This window comes from Salvelinus namaycush, chromosome 26 (assembly GCF_016432855.1).
Source record: "Salvelinus namaycush isolate Seneca chromosome 26, SaNama_1.0, whole genome shotgun sequence".
NCBI classification, from domain to species: domain Eukaryota; kingdom Metazoa; phylum Chordata; class Actinopteri; order Salmoniformes; family Salmonidae; genus Salvelinus; species Salvelinus namaycush.
Window position 1 is genome coordinate 16,261,427 of NC_052332.1, and position 19,543 is coordinate 16,280,969.

At 41.9% G+C, this 19,543-nt stretch overlaps 1 protein-coding gene across 1 annotated transcript in view; it reads right to left on the minus strand.

The window, feature by feature from the left end:
• The window catches only part of LOC120021895 (regulator of G-protein signaling 3-like), a 145,681-nt gene that overhangs the window by 25,560 nt on the left and 100,578 nt on the right, over nucleotides 1-19,543 (minus strand). The window contains exon 10 of the mRNA XM_038965735.1: nucleotides 14,065-14,964. Coding sequence (XP_038821663.1) covers nucleotides 14,065-14,964 — 900 coding nt within the window. The remainder of the gene's footprint in view (nucleotides 1-14,064; nucleotides 14,965-19,543) is intronic.

A 19,543-nucleotide genomic window follows, 5' to 3' on the forward strand; every position in this document is an offset into this window, starting at 1 on the left:
TTGTGCATGCTACCTGTGCTGTGAAAAATGTCTGTCCTTATTTGTATTTGGTGGTGAGCTAACATAAATATACGTACTGTTTTCGCTGTAAAACATTTTAAAAATCGGACATGTTGGCTGGATTCACAAGATGTTTATCTTTCAAATGCTGTATTGGACTTGTTAATGTGTGAAAGTTAAATATTTCAAAAAAATATATTTTGAATTTCGCGCCCTGCACTTGAAGTGGCTGTTGTCATATTGTGCCCGGCTTCGGGCTTGCAGCCATAAGAAGTTAAATATGACACAGCGGTTGCATTAAAGAGAAGTTTATCTAAAGTTCCATGTAAAACACTTGTATCTTTTATCAATGTGTATTATGAGTATTTCTGTAAATTGATGTGGCTCTCTGCAAAATCACTGGATGTTTTGGAGGCAAAACATTACTGAACATAACGCGCCAATGTAAACTAAGATTTTTGGATATAAATATGGACTTTATCGAACAAAACATACATGTATTGTGCAACATGAAGTCCTATGAGTGTCATCTGATGAAGATCATCAAAGGTTAGTGATTAATTTTTTTTATTTTTCTGCTTTTTGTGACTCCTCTCTTTGGCTGGAAAAATGGCTGTGTTTTTCTGACTAGGTACTGACCTAACATAATCAGATGGTGTGCTTTCGTCGTAAAGCCTTTTTGAAATCGGACACTGTGGTGGGATTAACTTCTTCTGGCTGCAAGCCCGAGGCCGCCCACAATATGACAACAGCCACTTCAAGTGCAGGGCGCGAAATTCAAAATATATTTTTTAGAAATATTTAACTTTCACACATTAACAAGTCCAATACAGCAAATGAAAGGTACACATCTTGTGAATCCAGCCAACATGTCCGATTTTTAAAATGTTTTACAGCGAAAACAGTACGTATATTTATGTTAGCTCACCACCAAATACAAATAAGGACAGACATTTTTCACAGCACAGGTAGCATGCACAAAGCCAACCTAACTAACCAAGAACTAACCAAACTAACCAACAAACAACTTCATCAGATGACAGTCTTATAACATGTTATTCAATAAATCTATGTTTTGTTCGAAAAATTTGCATATTTCAGGTATAAATCATAGTTTACATTGCAGCTACAATCAGAAATTGCACCGAAAGCAGACAGAATAATTACAGACACCAACGCCAAATACCTAAATACTCATCATAAAACATTTCTGAAAAATACATAGTGTACAGCAAATGAAAGACAGGGATCTTGTGATTCCAGCCAATATTTCCGATTTATTAAGTGTTTTACAGCGAAAACACAATATAGCGTTATATTAGCTTACCACAATAGCCAGAAACACAAGCCATTTCCCAGCAGCAAAAGTTAGCGATCGTAACAAACCAGTAAAAGATATATAATTTTTGACTAACCTTGATAAGGTTCATCAGATGACAGTCCTATAACATCAGGTTATACATACACTTATGTTTTGTTCGAAAATGTGCATATTTAGAGCTGAAATCAGTGGTTATACATTGTGCTAACGTAGCTACTTTTTCCCACAACGTCCGGATTTTTTTCTGACACTTTTTCTGACACATATTCTGACCAAATAGCTATTCATAAACATAACACAAAAATACATGTTGTATAGGAAATGATAGATACACTAGTTCTTAATGCAATCGCCGTGTTAGAATTCTAAAAATAACTTCATTACGACATCCAGCTTAGGTATGGCGAGAGAGTACCCAAAAGCTGGGCGCAAACGACTAGTTCACATGTTCGACAGATATATGAAATAGCATCATAAAATGGGTCCTACTTTTGCTGATCTTCCATCAGAATGTTGTACAAGGTGTCCTTTGTCAAGAACAATCGTTGTTTGGATTTAGAACGTCCTTTTTCCCTCTTGAATTAGCAAGCGCACTAGCCAAGTGGCGCGAAGCTCTCCTTTCTGAACAAAGGCACACAACGCAACACGCCTAACGTCCCGAATAAATTTCAAAAATCTAATAAAACTATATTGAAAAAACATACTTTACGATGATATTGTCACATGTATCAAATAAAATCAAAGCCGGAGATAGTAGTCGCCTATAACGAAAGCTTTTCAGAAGGCAATTCCAGGTCCAACCTCGCGCCTTCCTGAAAACAGGAAATGGGTGACACGTCATTCCAAGAGGATTCATTCCACTTCAGACCAAGATAAACACTCCATTTCTTCTCTCACTGCCTCTTGACATCCAGGGGAAGGAGTATGACATGCATGTATACTAATACGTATCATGCCCATTTATAGGCAGGACCTAGAAGAGAGCATCGATTTCAGATTTTCCACTTCCTGGTCAGGAAGTTTGTGCCAAATGAGTTCTGTTTTACTCACAGATATAATTCAAACGGTTTTAGAAACTAGAGAGTGTTTTCTATCCAATAGTAATAATAATATGCATATTGTACGAGCAAGAATTGAGTACGAGGCCGTTTGAAATGGGCACCTTTTATCTGGCTACTCAATACTGCCCCTGCAGCCCAAACAAGTTAACAACAAGTTTATCTTTAAAATGGTGTAAAATACTTGTATGTTTGAGGAATTTTAATTATGAGATTTCTGTTGTTTGAATTTGGCGCCCTGCAATTTCACTGGCTGTTGTCAAGTCAATCCCGTTAACGGGATATCAGCCATAAGAAGTTTTAACACAGGTGTGAGTGTTGACGAGGACAAGGCTAGAGATCCCTCTGTCATGCTGATTGAGCTCGAATAACAGACTGGAAGCTTCAAAAGGAGGGTGGTGCTTGGAATCATTGTTCTTCCTCTGTCAACCATGGTTGCCTGCAAGGGAACACGTGCCGTCATCATTGCTTTGCACAAAAAGGGCTTCACAGGCAAGGATATTGCTGCCAGTAAGATTGCACCTAAATCAACCATTTATCGGATCATCAAGAACTTCAAGGAGAGCGGTTCAATTGTTGTGAAGAAGGCTTCAGGGCACCCAAGAAACTCCAGCAAGCTCCAGGACCGTCTCCTAAAGTTGATTCAGCTGTGGGATCGGGGCACCACCAGTACAGAGCTTGCTCAGGAATGGCAGCAGGCAGGTGTGAGTGCATCTGCACGCACAGTGAGGCGAAGACCTTTGGAGGATGGCCTGGTGTCAAGAAGGGCAGCAAAGAAGCCACTTCTCTCCAGGAAAAACATCAGGGACAGACTGATATTCTGCAAAAGGTACAGGGATTGGACTGCTGAGGACTGGGGTAAAGTCATTTTCTCTGATGAATCCCCTTTCCGATTGTTTGGGGCATCCGGAAAAAAGCTTGTCCGGAGAAGACAAGGTGAGCGCTACCATCAGTCCTGTGTCATGCCAACAGTAAAGCATCCTGAGACCATTCATGTGTGGGGTTGCTTCTCAGCCAAGGGAGTGGGCTCACTCACAATTTTGCCTAAGAACACAGCCATGAATAAAGAATGGTACCAACACATCCTCCGAGAGCAACTTCTCCCAACCATCCAGGAACAGTTTGCTGACGAACAATGCCTTTTCCAGCATGATGGAGAACCTTGTCATAAGGCAAAAGTGATAACTAAATGGCTTGGGGAACAAAACATCGATATTTTGGGTCCATGGCCAGGAAACTCCACAGACCTTAATCCCATTGAGAACTTGTGGTCAATCCTCAAGAGGCGGGTGGACAAACAAAAACCCATAAATTCTGACATACTCCAAGCATTGATTATGCAAGAATGGGCTGCCATCAGTCAGGGTGTGGCCCAGAAGTTAATTGACAGCATGCCAGGACGGATTGCAGAGGTCTTGAAAAAGAAGGGTCAACACTGCAAATATTGCCTCTTTGCATCAACTTCATGTAATTGTCAATAAAAGCCTTTGACACTTATGAATTGCTTGTAATTATACATCAGTATTCCATAGTAGCATATGACAAACATATCTAAAGACACTGAAGCAGCAAACTTTGTAAAAATTTATATTTGTGTCGTTCTCAAAATTTGGGCCACGACTGTACACAGAGACAAGGCATGGGGCTATGTTGGATACTGCAGGGTATACTTCCCTATGGTGTAAACCAATGTAGAGAATAGTTTTTAACCCAGATGGGCTATGTGGTAATACTGTAGGGGTCATTCACACGCTGTGTCCTACTGCCATCTGTATCGTACTTTCACTCCCTCCTCTCTACTTTCTCTTCCTCTGTATCCATTGCTAAAGCCACTTTCTATCACTCTAAATTTCAAGCTTCTAACCCTAGGAAACTCTTTTCCACATTCTCCTCCTTAAATCATCCACCCCCTTCCCCAAAGTTGTTGACGTCTTTGTCAACCACGTTGAATAGAAGATTGACAACATCCGCTCCTCATTCACTATTGAGTCCATTGGTCCCACTCACACAGAACTAAGTACCCTGTGCCTAACCTCTTTCTCCCCTCTCTCTCCAGATGAAATCTTGCATCTAGTGAGGTCTGCCCGCTCAACCCCATCCCCTCCTCCCTTCCCAGACCATCTCTGGAGACCTCCTCCCATTCCTCACTTACCTCATCAACTCATCCCTGACCACTGGCTACATCCCTTCTGACTTCAAAATGGCCAGAGTCGCTACTCTCCTCAAGAAACCAACACTCCACTCATCTGACTTTAAAAACTTTAGACCTGTATCCCTGCTTTATTTTCTTTCCGAAAGACTTGAGCGTGCTGTCTCTGATCAACTCTCTCGTTTTCACTCTCTCAAAATGATCTTCTTGACCCTAATAAGTCAGGCTTCAAGACGGGTCAGTCAACCGAGACTGCTCTTCTCTGTGTCACGGAGGCTCTTCACACTGCCAAAGCTGACTCTCTCTCTCATCTGTTCTCATCCTCCTAGATCTATCCGCTGCCTTCAACACAGTGAACCATCTGATCCTTCTCTCCACCCTCTCAGGGCTGGGTGTCAGGCTCTGCACACTCTTGGATTGCATCCTACCTGGCAGGCCGCTCCTTCCAGGTGACGTGGAGAAGATCTGCACCCCATACTCTCACTATTGGTGTCCCCCAGGCCTCGGTTTTAGGCCCTCTCCTCTTCTCTCTATAGACCAAGTCACTCAGCTCTGTCATATCCTCACATGGTCTCTCCTATCATTGCTATGCGGATGACACTCAAATACTTTTCTCTTTCCCCCCTTCTGACACCCAGGTGGCGACACTCATCTCTGCGTGCCTGGCAGATATCTCACCATGGATGTTGGCTCAACACCTCAAGCTTAGCATCGACAACACAGAGCTGCTCTTCCTCCCGGGGAAGGCCTGCCGGCTCAAAGACCTCTCCTTCACAGTTGAAAACTCCATAGTGTCACCCTCCCAGAGTGCAAAGAACCTTGCCGTGATCCCGGACACCACCCTGTCGTTCATGCTCTACAACATCTGTAGAGTACGACCCTATCTCACACAGGAAGCGATGCAGGTCCCAATCCAGGCACTTGTCATCTCCCATCTGGACTACTGCAACTCGCTGTTGGCTCCCCGCTTGTGCCATCAAACCCCTGCAACTTATCCAGAACGCTGCAGCCCGCCTGGTTTTCAACCTTCCCATGTTCTCCCATGTCACCCCACTCCTCCACACACTAAACTGGCTTCCAGTCGAAGCTCGCATCCTCTACAAGACCATGGTGCTTGCCTACGGAGCACCCACCTAGCTATCTTGTTGGTGAATGTACTAACTAAGTCGCTCTGGATAAGAGTCTATACTAAATTACTTAAATGTACATGTAAATATAAGGAAGGAAGGAAGGAAGGAAGGAAGGAAGGAAGGAAGGAAGGAAGGAAGGAAGGAAGGAAGGAAGGAAGGACAGGTGGACAGAAGCTTTACATCACACTTGAAATTCATAATTTGTTCATATTCATATTAATGGAAAAAATGTAGTAAGGTGAACAATATTATGTGCATGGATGTGCAGGGTTGAGAGTTCTGTGATTGATTGTGTCACTGGCTAGACTTGTGAGGGCAGCAGCAGCACATTAAAAAACAGTGCCTTCCTGGATGTGAAGCTGAGTTGGGTGCCACTTGGCCCTGGAAGTGTCAGAGAGTAAATACAGTGCATGTGTTCAGCATTTTTCATGTATGGATGTTAGCCTGCCTTCAATAGGCCTGTAAAACCATGTGGGTCAGAGGTGAAAGGAGAAACACGCACACAATCTAGATCCCTAACCTAGAGATGACATGATTTAATGTGAGGGGCTGACATCCTTTTAAATAATGGAAACACAGCTGTAGAGCTGGGTCGATGACGCCAATAAGTAGTCAAATTACCCCCAGAATCTGCCAAGACCAATGGGCTGAGCCCACTACAGTAGCTACATTCCTCCCTCCCTCCTTCCATCCATGCAGAGAACACAACGCCATTTAAGGCTCCCTATCGGACCAGCAGCTAAAGCTTCCACTAGAGGTCTTTCTCTATATCGCTCACATACACTGTCTCTCTCTATATTGCTCACATACACTTACTTGCACTCATGCTCTCACTCACTCTCCTCTATCGCTCTCTCCTCTCCTTCTCTTTCTTTCATCCCCCCTCGCTCTCTCCTTATCAGCTGGAAAAAAGCTCCCTTTCTCCATAGCCTCTGCTGTGCTCTCAGATACTTACTTACCACCCACTAACAGCAGACAGTCACACTACTGGCCAGCAGATCTGTTTGACCTGTAAATATGCTGTGTTAATGGACAACCAAGACCATCAAGAAGTGGTCAACAAACACATACATTTTGTATACAAAAACTATTTCAGTACACAACCATACCTCCTGCCTCTCTTACCCCTTTATCCTGCTCTCTCTTTCTCCCTCCTAAAGACACACGTTTGTTTTACTATCCTTGTGGGGATCAAAAAATAGATTCCTATTCAAAATCCTATTTTCCCTAACCCTAACTCTAAAGCATGAAAGACATCTCACTGCCGATAGATAGTTATTACAGTGGTAGGCCGTTCCATCTCTTGCTGGAACAAAAGAGGGACCTGCTGCTAGCTGGCCCGAAACCTGCTGTTTCTACTTGTAGAATCTAAATGCTCGTCAGTGGCCAACAACTTGATATTGAGCCAATCAGAGAGCACTAACCCCCACGTCGGGGAGCCAACAGGAGTGACAACAAATAGGAAAACATTTTAGCATTTTCTCAGGACATCCATCATGAGCCAGTCACACTTCATATGCAATGTAGGCTAATAATCTCCAAAATATTGTTATTTTTTAAACGAGCCATAGAAAGTTGGTTGCAATTTCAGTTTAATCCACCTGAAAATACAGAACAAATAATACAACAAATATTATGGTTAAACTCAAACAGACTAATTGATTTAAAAAAAGGTATTTTTCTATTTAAAAAAAGGTATAATCTTTGTAAATAATATCATAAATAGGACTGGTGGAGTCACACATGCAGCTAATACAGATATATGAAAATGTCTGCTCTACCCAAAATTACAACCATCTAATTGCAGTATTACCGCAAAAAAAGGAAGAGGCAAGTGGAAGGGGGAAAAAGTAAGGAACTTGTCTGTTGGCCCTGCATTAAAGACCAAAATTGTTTAAAGAAAATTGTGATAAATAAAAATATATACCAGTTTCATTTAAGGACCAAAAAATTGACAGCTGTGCCATATTAATTGCAAAATAGTTGGGAAGAGATTTTCGATGTACCGACTCCATGTCACGTGGTTTATGAATTGACACGCAAAACAACGCCAGATTCAAACGCCACATTTTTCAATTTAAATTATTGCAACCAATAGAATATTATATATATGAGGGATACAACCTCCCCAGCTCCACAGATTCTGCTGTGAGGAGGCAGAATCATTAGATAATCTATTTTGATACTGTCCATATGTAACTCGTTTTTGGTCACAGGTCCAGGAATGGCTGAAGAATTGCAACATTTACCTAGATAGCAATACTGGGTGATTTGAAAAGTCATAGTCAATCGATCAATAATATAATAATTAGTTGAGCAAAAATGTTTATCTTTAATTTACAATCTGTAGAACCTTTGAGAATAGAAAGGTTCAGAACTTTTGTAAAGCTTCACAGCACAGTTGGAAAATATATGGCAAATAGAAATCCAATGTGGATGGTGTTAAGAGATAGATGGGAGGGGTTGAATGGAGCTGAAGGGTGGGACTAGTAACAACAAGATAACAAATGTAAAACATACGGGGTCTGTAAAATGTATATAGGTTCAGAAATTTTGTGAAAAAGTACAGTTACAAATATATGACAAATAGAAATCAAACTGGATGGACATCAGAAGTAGAGGAAGGCCAGGACTAAAAACAAACAATTGTAAAATAGATTGTGTCCATAAAATATATATAGTATGTATAAGCTGGAAGTAGAAGCCTACAGTAAGTGTTATTTTTTATTAGTTTACTCCAATTAGGGGAGGGGTGGTAGGGTTTGTGGGGAATAATAATGGAAGGTATATATATACAGTTGAAGTCGGAAGTTTATATACACTTATGTTGGAGTCATTAAAAGTAGTTTTTCAACCACTCCACAAATGTCTTGTTAACCTCTAACGAGTCTCCCTCCCGGATCCGGGATCCTCCTCATCAAAAAAGCTGACTAGCATAGCCTAGCCTAACGCGACAGGGATATCATATAATATAATTTCATGAAATCACAAGTCCAATACAGCAAATGAAAGATAAACATCTTGTGAATCCAGCCACCATTTCCAATTTTTAAAATGTTTTACAGCGAAAACACAATATGTATTTATATTAGCTCACCACAATAGCCAAACACACATGGCCATGTTTTCACCATGTTTCCACCGCATAGGTAGCTTTCACAAAACCCACAAATAGAGATAAAATTAATCACTAACCTTGAACAACTTCATCAGATGACAGTCTTATAACATCATGTTATACAATACATTTATGTTTTGTTCGAAAATGTGCATATTTGAGGTATAAATCGTAGTTTTACATTGCAGCCACCATCACAAATAGCACCAAAACAGCCAGAATAATTACAGAGAGCAACGTGAAATACATAAATACTCATCATAAAAAATGTATGAAAAATACATGTTGTACAGCAAATGGAAGATAAACATCTTGTGAATCCAGCCAACATGTCCGATTTTTAAAATGTTTTACAGCGAAAACACAACATATATTTATGTTAGCTCACCACAATATCCAAAAACACACCGCCATTTTTCCACCGCAAAGATAGCTTTCACAAAACCCACAAATAGAGATAAAATTAATCACTAACCTTTGAACAACCATCAGATGACAGTCTTATAACATCATGTTATACAATACATTTATGTTTTGTTCGAAAATGTGCATATTTGAGGTATAAATCGTAGTTTTACATTGCAGCCACCATCACAAATAGCACCAAAACAGCCAGAATAATTACAGAGAGCAACGTGAAATACATAAATACTCATCATAAAAAATGTATGAAAAATACATGTTGTACAGCAAATGGAAGATAAACATCTTGTGAATCCAGCCAACATGTCCGATTTTTAAAATGTTTTACAGCGAAAACACAACATATATTTATGTTAGCTCACCACAATATCCAAAAACACACCGCCAATTTTCCACCGCAAAGATAGCTTTCACAAAACCCACAAATAGAGAAAAAATTAATCACTAACCTTTGAACAACCATCAGATGACAGTCTTATAACATCATGTTATACAATACATTTATGTTTTGTTCGAAAATGTGCATATTTATAGCTACAAATCCTGGTTTTACATTGTGAATATGGCGCCAAAATGTACCAAATTGTCCGGAGAAATTTTAGAGAGTCACGTAATCTAACCAAAAAACTCATCATAAACTTTGCTGAAAAATACATGTTGTACATAGAATTACAGATACACTGGTTCTTAATGCAACAGCTGTGTTAGATTTTAAAAAACAACTTTAGTAAAAAGCACAGCATGCAATAATTTGAGACAGCGCTCAGCCATTCTCCGCCATGTTGGAGTCAACGTATTCAACAAAAATACGAAATAACATCATAAATATTCTCTTACCTTTGCTGAACTTTCATCAGAATGCAGTGCCAGGAATCCTTGTTCCACAATAAATTGTTGTTTTGTTTTATAATGTCCATTTCTTCTGTCGAATTAGCAACTTTGGCTAGCATGGTGGAGCTCAAGTGTCCATCAACGTTTGGCGCATGGAACGAAAAATTCAAAAACTAATAATAAAAGTCGAATAAACTGGTCAAACTCAGTTGAGAATCCATCTTTAGTATGTTTTTCTCGTATGTATCCAATAACGTCCCAGACGGAGCATTTCTTCGTGTCTACCTAACGCATTGCAGACAAAGATATGGCGTTCCCAACTGCATAGCAAAATACTGCCAATATGGCTGACCTGTCACTCCAAAAGCTCTCATTCGGGTCCACATCAGGCTAGACACCTCATTCAACGTTCTACAGCCTGTTGACATCTAGTGGAAGGCATATGAAGTGCATACAGATCCATAAATACAAGGCAATTGAATAGGCAAGGCCTGTCACAGAGACCCATTTCAGAATTTTCACTTCCTGTTTGGAACTTTCCCTGCCAAATGAGTTCTGTTTTACTCACAGATATAATTCAAACAGTTTTAGAAGCTTCAGAGTGTTTTCTATCCAATAGTAATAATAATATGCATATCATATGATCTAAAACAGAGTACGAGGCCGTTTAATTTGGGCACAATTATTTCCCAAAGTGGAAATGGCGCCCCCTATTAAGAAGAAGTTTTTAATGACCAAAGGCTCGTATTTCTGTGTGTTATTATGTTATAATTAAGTCTATGATTTGATAGAGCAGTCTGACTGAGCGATGGTGGGCACCAGCAGGCTCGTAAGCATTCATTCAAACAGCACGTCCGTGCGTTTTGCCAGCAGCTCTGCTGTTTATGAATTCAAGCCTATCAACTCCCGAGATTAGGCTGGTGTAACCGATGTGAAATGGCTAGCTAGTTAGCGGGGTGCGCGCTAATAGCGTTTCAAACGTCACTCGCTCTGAGACTTGGAGTAGTTGTTCCCCTTGCTCTGCATGGGTAACGCTGCTTCGAGGGTGGCTGTTGTCGATGTGTTCCTGGTTCGAGCCCAGGTAGGAGCGAGGAGAGGGACGGAGGCTATACTGTTACACTGGCAATACTAAAGTGCCTAGAAGAACATCCAATAGTCAAAGTATATGAAATACAAATGGCATAGAGAGAATTAGTCCTATAATTCCTATAATAACTACAACCTAAAACTTCTTACCTGGGAATATTGAAGACTCATGTTAAAAGGAACCACCAGCTTTCATATGTTCTCATGAACTTAAACGTTAGCTTTCTTACATGGCACATATTGCACTTTTACTTTCTTCTCCAACACTTTGTTTTTGCATTATTTAAACCAAATTGAACATGTTTCATTATTTATTTGAGGCTAAATTGATTTTATTGATGTATTATATTAAGTTAAAATAAGTGTTCATTCAGTATTGTTGTAATTGTCATTATCACAAATACATTTTAAAAATCGGCCGATTAATCGGTATCGGCCTTTTTTGTCCTCCAATAATCGGTATCGGTATCGGCGTTGAAAAATCATAATCGGTCGACCTCTAATATATATATATATACAGTGGGGAGAACAAGTATTTGATACACTGCCGATTTTGCAGGTTTTCCTACTTACAAAGCATGTAAAGGTCTGTAATTGTTATCATAGGTACACTTCAACTGTGGGAGACGGAAACAAAAAGAGAGAGAGAGAGAGAAATCCAGAAAATCACATTGTATGATTTTTAAGTAATTAATTTGGATTTTATTGCATGACATAAGTATTTGATCACCTACCAACCAGTAAGAATTCCGGCTCTCACAGACCTGTTAGTATTTCTTTAAGAAGCCCTCCTGTTCTCCACTCATTACCTGTATTAACTGCACCTGTTTGAACTCGTTACCTGTATAAAAGACACCTGTCCACACACTCAATCAAACAGACTCCAACCTCTCCACAATGGCCAAGACCAGAGAGCTGTGTAAGGACATCAGAGAAAAAATTGTAGACCTGCACAAGGCTGGGATGGGATACAGGACAATAGGCAAGCAGCTTGGTGAGAAGGCAACACCTGTTAGTGCAATTATTAGAAAATGGAAGAAGTTCAAGATGACGGTCAATCACCCTCGGTCTGGGGCTCCATGCAATATCTCACCTCGTGGGGCATCAATGATCATGAGGAAGGTGAGGGATCAGCCCAGAACTACACGGCAGGACCTGGTCAATGACCTGAAGAGAGCTGGGACCACAGTCTCAGAGAAAACCATTAGTAACACACTACGCCGTCATGGATTAAAATCCTGCAGCGCACGCAAGGTCCCCCTGCTCAAGCCAGCGCATGTCCAGGCCCGTCTGAAGTTTGCCAATGACCATCTGGATGATCCAGAGGAGGAATGGGAGAAGGTCATGTGGTCTGATGAGACAAAAATAGAGCTTTTTGGTCTAAACTCCACTCGCCGTGTTTGGAGGAAGAAGAACGATGAGTACAACCCCAAGAACACCATCCCAACCTTGAAGCATGGAGGTGGAAAGATCATTCTTTGGGGATGCTTTTCTGCAAAGGGGACAGGACGACTGCACTGTATTGAGGGTAGGATGGATGGGGCCATGTATCGCGAGATCTTGGCCAACAACCTCCTTCCCTCAGTAAGAGCATTGAAGATGGGTCGTGGCTGGGTTTTACAGCATGACAACGACCCGAAACACACAGCCAGGTCAACTAAGGAGTGGCTCCGTAAGAAGCATCTCAAGGTCCTGGAGTGGCCTAGCCAGTCTCCAGACCTGAACCCAATAGAAAATCTTTGTTCTCCCCACTGTATATATATATGTAGGCCGAGGGGTTAGGTATATTTGTATATATATATAACCTCACCTCATATATATATGTATATGTATATATATATATATGTGTGTGTGTGTGTGTGTGTGTGTGTGTGTGTGTGTGTGTGTGTGTGTGTGTGTGTGTGTGTGTGTGTGTGTGTGTGTGTGTGTGTGTGTGTGTGTGTGTGTGTGTGTATTTGTATTTGTATATATATGTGGGTATGTGTATGTATGTATATAAATATATATATTTACCCCAACAATATATGGGTGATTGGAAATTATGCAGACAATTACATTGATGGAAGCTACAAAATATCTGCAATATTAAAGCTGATCCACCCCCTAAAGAAAAAGAAAAAACATTAGCTAGTTTGCCAACCTGGAATCTACATCATAAGATATTGACTGCCAACACTCTGTTCAGAGGCACTAAGTACTGTCCGTCGGTAGGCAAATGTTTGACAATCGTACTGGTATGTCTGCGCTTTAATCCGAACCCTAACGCTAACCCCTAACCCTAATTGTAACCCCTAACCCTAATTGTAACCCCTAACCCTAATTGTAACCATAAACCTAACCCCTAGGCCTAAAATAGCCTTTTCCCTTGTGGGGACCGTCTGAATTTTCCTTTTTTTAATATTCTTGTGAGGACTTCTGATCCCCACAAGGATAGTAAAACCAAAAAAACACAAGGGCTGTCACATGGAATAATACAGCTTGTGTATCATTGTTGTGATGAGGTTATGCTCCTGTGCTTTTATTGAATAAGAGAACCAGACACTGCTTGCCCTCTATGGACAAAGTTGAATACTGCAAACTCAACTATAATGAGATTTTCTAAAGTTGAAGTTCTCATTTTCACCACTGGGTAGCGCCCAATCTCTAAAATGGAAACAGGTAGTCTTCCCTATAAACCCATCGCATGACAAACTAAGCCATACATGGTATCACAGAACATACAAAAAGACTCATGATAAAACTATTTACAGTGAATACTTGACTTTTCCTGTGTGATCAGTGTTATATCGACCCAATACTTTAAAACGTGTGCGCATCTGTGTGTTTGTGTGTGTGAGTCTGCATGTGTGTGTCTATGCATGCATTTGAATGTGTGTGTGTGTGCATGTGTGTGCGTGCGTTGGTGTATGTGTTTATGTGTGTGTGTATGAGCATGGTTCTGTACTGACCTTCCTGCCAGAGAAAAGCATGCAGAGCTGGTGCATGGAGCCTCCGTTCTTGGTCAGCTCCTTCTTCAGGGTCTTGGGCGAGGGCAGCGACCAGCCTCCCTTGTGCCCGTGGCTCGCGTCCAGGCAGTTGATGGTGTTGTCTGAGGTGAAGCAGGTAGAGTGTGGGTCCTGCAGCAGACTGCCCTCGCTATGCGTGCGGCGCCACAGTGAGTTCTGGACGCTCAGCCGGCCGCCATGCTTCTCGCAGGCAGAGCCCTCCACCATACTACGGCGCTTACTGTCGCGGCGCTCTGGGTAGGCATCATCGCTGTCATCTTCTTCATCATCATCATCATCTTCTTCTTCTTCATCGTCTTCATCATCCTCGTCGTACTCTTCGTCGGTGTTGGGCGAGGAGAGAGCATCGGCGCTGAAGGAACGGTCTAGGCGGAGTTCGGGAATGATGAAGGAGGAGGAAGAGGAGGAGGGGGGGGCGTTGGTGTCGGGGGGGTCTGACGGGGCCTCGTCATCCGTCGCTGAAGGAATCGCCTCTCCTCGCTCCTCCATCTCTCTTTCCCCACCCTCCTCTATCTCTCCTTCCTCCTCACCCTTCCTCTCCTCCTCCTCCTCCTCCTCTCTATCCCTCCAGATCTCGGGCTCGGTGCCCTCCATGCTCTTGCAGTCTTCTCCCTCGGTGGAGGGGGGCGGGGTGGGGGGCACCTTGTGCTCCTCTTCGTCACCCAGCGGGGTATAGACCTCCTCCAAGGGCGTGAGGGGCTCAGAGGGTTGTGGGCTGCCCAGAGTCAGGGGCACTGAGGGGCTAGAAGGGTAGGGGTAAAGGAGGTCCTCTTCGGAGCCCCGTGGCAGGGGTAGGCCTACTCCCAGCTCACATGGAGGGGTGTCCACTTTGGGCTCAAGCATCTGGAGACAGAGAAAGAGAAAGAGAGAGAGAGAGCGAGAGAGAATGAAGGAGAAAGAGAAAGAAAGGAGCATGAGTCTCTGGAGACCCATGATGCTATGCAGTCCCGTCCTGCTACCTCCCTTCCTTCTTCCCTCCCTCTTGCCCCACCTGCAACTTTTAAACCTCAGCCCAGCCGTGAACCAAAGTAGTGAATCAAAACCTAACAGGAGCGGGATCCAAAAGTGACCTTTCTTCCAAACCGTATCAACCACAAAGACACACACATAGGTAGAGGACACACACAGAGAGAGAGACAGAGACACAGAGACACAGAGACACACAGAGACACACAGAGACACACAGAGAGACAGAGAGACACAGAGAGACAGAGAGACAGAGAGATTAGAACATATCACATTTATTAGTGCTGGGCTAAATCAAAAATGTGTACCCTCAGCTAATTCAGTTTTGGTGCAATGCACTTCACTACTGACAATTCAAGGCATCAACATTTGAATTGCATCAATTAAACATGTCAAATAAGGAGAAGATAAAACAATCAAAGAAACCCATCGACAGTCAACCAGAGCCATGCTGAAATGCTCCCAATCACTAAAAAGCTATTAAGACACATCCAGTATTGTCCGATCAATAGAGAAACAAGCCTATACCCAGACCAGGCCTGATCTAAATCCTGTCCTATTGACAGCAATCCATTCCTATCCTATTGACCTGTGAAGTGTGTTACATGCCTAAGAAACTAATGGCTCAATACCAACTATCAACAACGTCCTGGTAAAGGTGAAGCCAGTGATTCTGGGTGTATGTGGAGAATTGTTGACTTTAGCCACGAAAGAGGAGCCACATGAAATGAAGAAAGACAAGAAGAAGAAAGACACTCTGGAACACACTGTGATGGTAGGCTTCCCTTGCTGAGAGAGGGCCTCATTGTACAGTTCACCAGCTACAGACTAATGATGACGGGGGCTGCTATTTTTACAGTGAATTGCACTTTTATAAGAGACACACCTATAAGAGATAGGGCAGCTTAGAGAAAAACAGGACGGAAAACCGAGGACTTATTTTTTCTGGTGCATAATCTTTCACTCTATCCTCTCTCTCTCTCTCTCTCTTCCCTCCTCTGAACCAGAGGGGTGAGAGAGAGAGAAAGACCAATAGACGGCAAGGAAAAGTGAGGGCATTATCAGATTGGATGTCAAGGGAAAATACAATCCACAATTCTTCTGATAGTAATCCTAATAGTCCCTGCTCTGACCCTGTCATGTTTTAAACATCAAATACTGCATTTGTATGCATTATTTGGTTGAAAAAGTAAAGCTGAGATTTTAAATAGATAGAATGATACAAGGTTTGATTATAAACTTCTGTAAGACCATGGTAAATGCGTAAACGCAGACGCATGTACAGACACACTTTCTCTTTTTTTCAGTACCTCTCTCTGTCTCTCTTTTACACACATACACTCTCTCCCTCCCTCTCCAGTGGAGATATGGCAGGAGACACAAAGGAGCCACCTGTCCTGTCAGACACACATGTTCCATTTCAGAGCCCAGTCTAACAGAACCATCTACTAGCGTACTGGGACACCTACACCCACACACACACACACACACACACACACACAATTCCCTTCAAGTGTCATTCACAAGAAAATCTCTACATATCCAGTGAAAAAAGAATGGTCGAAACACTCAATCACAAAAACACAACTCAACCTAATTAATTTCAGCTTTGTTCAGCACTGTCATGTGCTTCTGTGGCCGTTGGCTAAGAAGTCATTACTCTCTCTTTCTCTCCCGTGGCTGATCTGAAGGCAGAGGGGACAGAGGTTGAGAGTATTGAGAGAGGAGGATGAAAGAGACCCTTGACGGGCTAAAAGCTCTCCGTGTTACTGAGGAGAGGACTGGGGAGGAGAGGGGAGGAGAAGAGCGGAGCACAGGTAGGTCATCAATGATTAGCGTTACGCTATCAGACCACTAGCACCACCCTCATTACTCTCCCGGTGTAGCATCACATGAGCTAAATGGAAACATGAGATGGGATGGGTGGATGAAGAGAGGAGGAGTAGGGCAAGAAAGAGAGAAAAGAAAGTAGCAGAAGAAAATAGGAGCGGAGAGGGAGAGCAGGAATATAAAGGACAGTCAAAATAATTGTGTTGAGAAACACTTAGCTGGGGCTGCTCCTTCCTTCTATCATAGAAGCCCAGGGCAGTTTGAGAGAACAAAACAGAACCATTAGACCCTTCTTCAATTACAAATAATCCCTCGCTCTGTGTCTCTGTCTGTTGCTGTCACCCCCCTTCTATTTTTTCTCTCTCATCCTTATCCCTAGGAAGAAAGAAGAAGCACTGAACTGTCATGACGTGGCCCTTTCTGGGTGTAGATCGTGCCTCCCCCTCTCTCACTCTCTCCAACACCCAGGTTCTGTTATCTCAGGTCGTAAATTCCTGGCAGAGACTCTCTCCCCCTTTTCATGCAGAGAGAGAGACCACAGAGTGAAACAAGGATTTCACGTGGTGAACTCCCAAATCCCCAAAATGGGAAAATGAAACAATATGTCCACTTGTGAGAAGGTGGGAATGGTCCATGAACACTTAAGGGACGGGTATGACAAGTGTGTTTCATTTGGTGACCTCAGAGAGGACAGGAAACACACATAACTATATATCTGAATGTGTATATTTCTCAATTATGGGGTTTGCATCTAACTCTTGTATAAAATGAATGAGTAAAGATAAAACTATTTGTGAAATGATGTAATGTGATGTTAAACCTTTAATGTGAGAGAAGTTCTTTCCCTTTGAAGTTTAACTAAGTCATTGGCCCGCCCCCGTGAGCACAGACATGATCTGGCATCATGGAACCACCCTCTTCTACTGTTACGAATATAAGCCCCTCCGAAGAAAATCCTCTCCAGACTAAGCAAACCCACAGCGTGAGCTGTGATTGCGAATAGTTAAGACCAAGCAAACCTCGGTGTAAGCTAAGGTGACACAGGTTTGAGTACCAAGACTATAAAACCATACCATGTGGAGCATTGGCTACACGGCTAGAAATGGTTCAACTCTGAGACTATCGATCCCTACAGAATAAGAGCAAATCTTAGATGCTAATTACTAGTCTGCAGCTAGACATTATGTAAACCTGGGATGTGAATACCGACAACCGCCGAAACATCTATTCTATGAGAACATTTCTGATTGGTACTCTGAATTATCCATTCTAACCATGAAAGACTTTGATCTTCAGGGAAACAAAGAGAGAGAGAGACTCGGACGAACTCTCCAGCAGACGGACTGTATTCCAACAGAGAAGGCAACAATGACATACATCGTAAATATGTACATGCAATTATTCTCGAATGAGTGACCGTTCATGTGTGAAGGATTAGCATTTCAATGTATATAATTATAGACTGTGTAATGAATCCATTTTGTCTTTCCCGCTCTTTCTCAGTCCACACCCCCTTCCCTTTGTCCACCAAGCTGTCATATCGGTTTAGCCCACTAGAGAATCTTTCCTATCATTGTTAGTAACCAATATCTACTGTTTGTTTGTTTATGCATTTCTGTGATTATTTAGTTAGATAGTAAATAAATGATTAAGCCAATTGGTGTATGGATGATCTATAGTAAAGGCTGAGTTCGTGCAGATAACCAACAATTTACGACGTTCAGATGAGACTGACGTGAGGTAAAGAATAATTCATTAATAGAAGACTAATTGATCAGATATTAAAATATCTGAAGAGTTACAGTTGAAGTCGAAAGATTACATACACTTAGGTTGGAGTCATTAAAACTCGCTTTTTATCCGCTCCACAAATTTCTTGTTAACAAACTATAGTTTTGGCAAGTCGGTTAGGACATCTACTTTGTGCATGACATAAGTCATTTTTCCAACAATTATTTACAGACAGATTATTTCACTTATAATTCACTGTATCACAATTCCAGTGGGTCAGAAGTTTACATACACTAAGTTGACCATGCCTTTAAACAGCTTGGAAAATTACAGAAAATGATGTCATGGCTTTAGAAGCTTCTGATAGGCTAATTGACATCATTTGAGTCAATTGGAGGTGTACCTGTGGATGTATTTCAAGGCCTACCTTCAAACTCAGTGCCTCTTTGCTTGACATCATGGGAAAATCAAAAGATATCAGCCAAGACCTCGGAAAAAAAATTGTAGACCTCCACAAGTCTGGTTCATCCTTGGGAGCAATTTCCAAACGCCTGAAGGTACCACGTTCATCTTTACAAACAATAGTACGCATGTATAAACACCATGGGACCACGCAGCCGTCATACCGCTCAGGAAGGAGACGCGTTCTGTCTCCTAGAGATGAACGTACTTTGATGCGAAAAGTGCAAATCAATTCCAGAAACACAGCAAAGCACCTTGTGAAGATGCTGGAGGAAACAAAAGTACAAAAGTATCTATATCCACAGTAAAACGAGTCCTATATCGAAATAACCTGAAAAACAGACTACGGTTTGCAACTGCACATGGGGACAAGGATCGTACTTTTTGGAGAAATGTCCTCTGGTCTGATGAAACAAAAATAGAACTGTTTGGC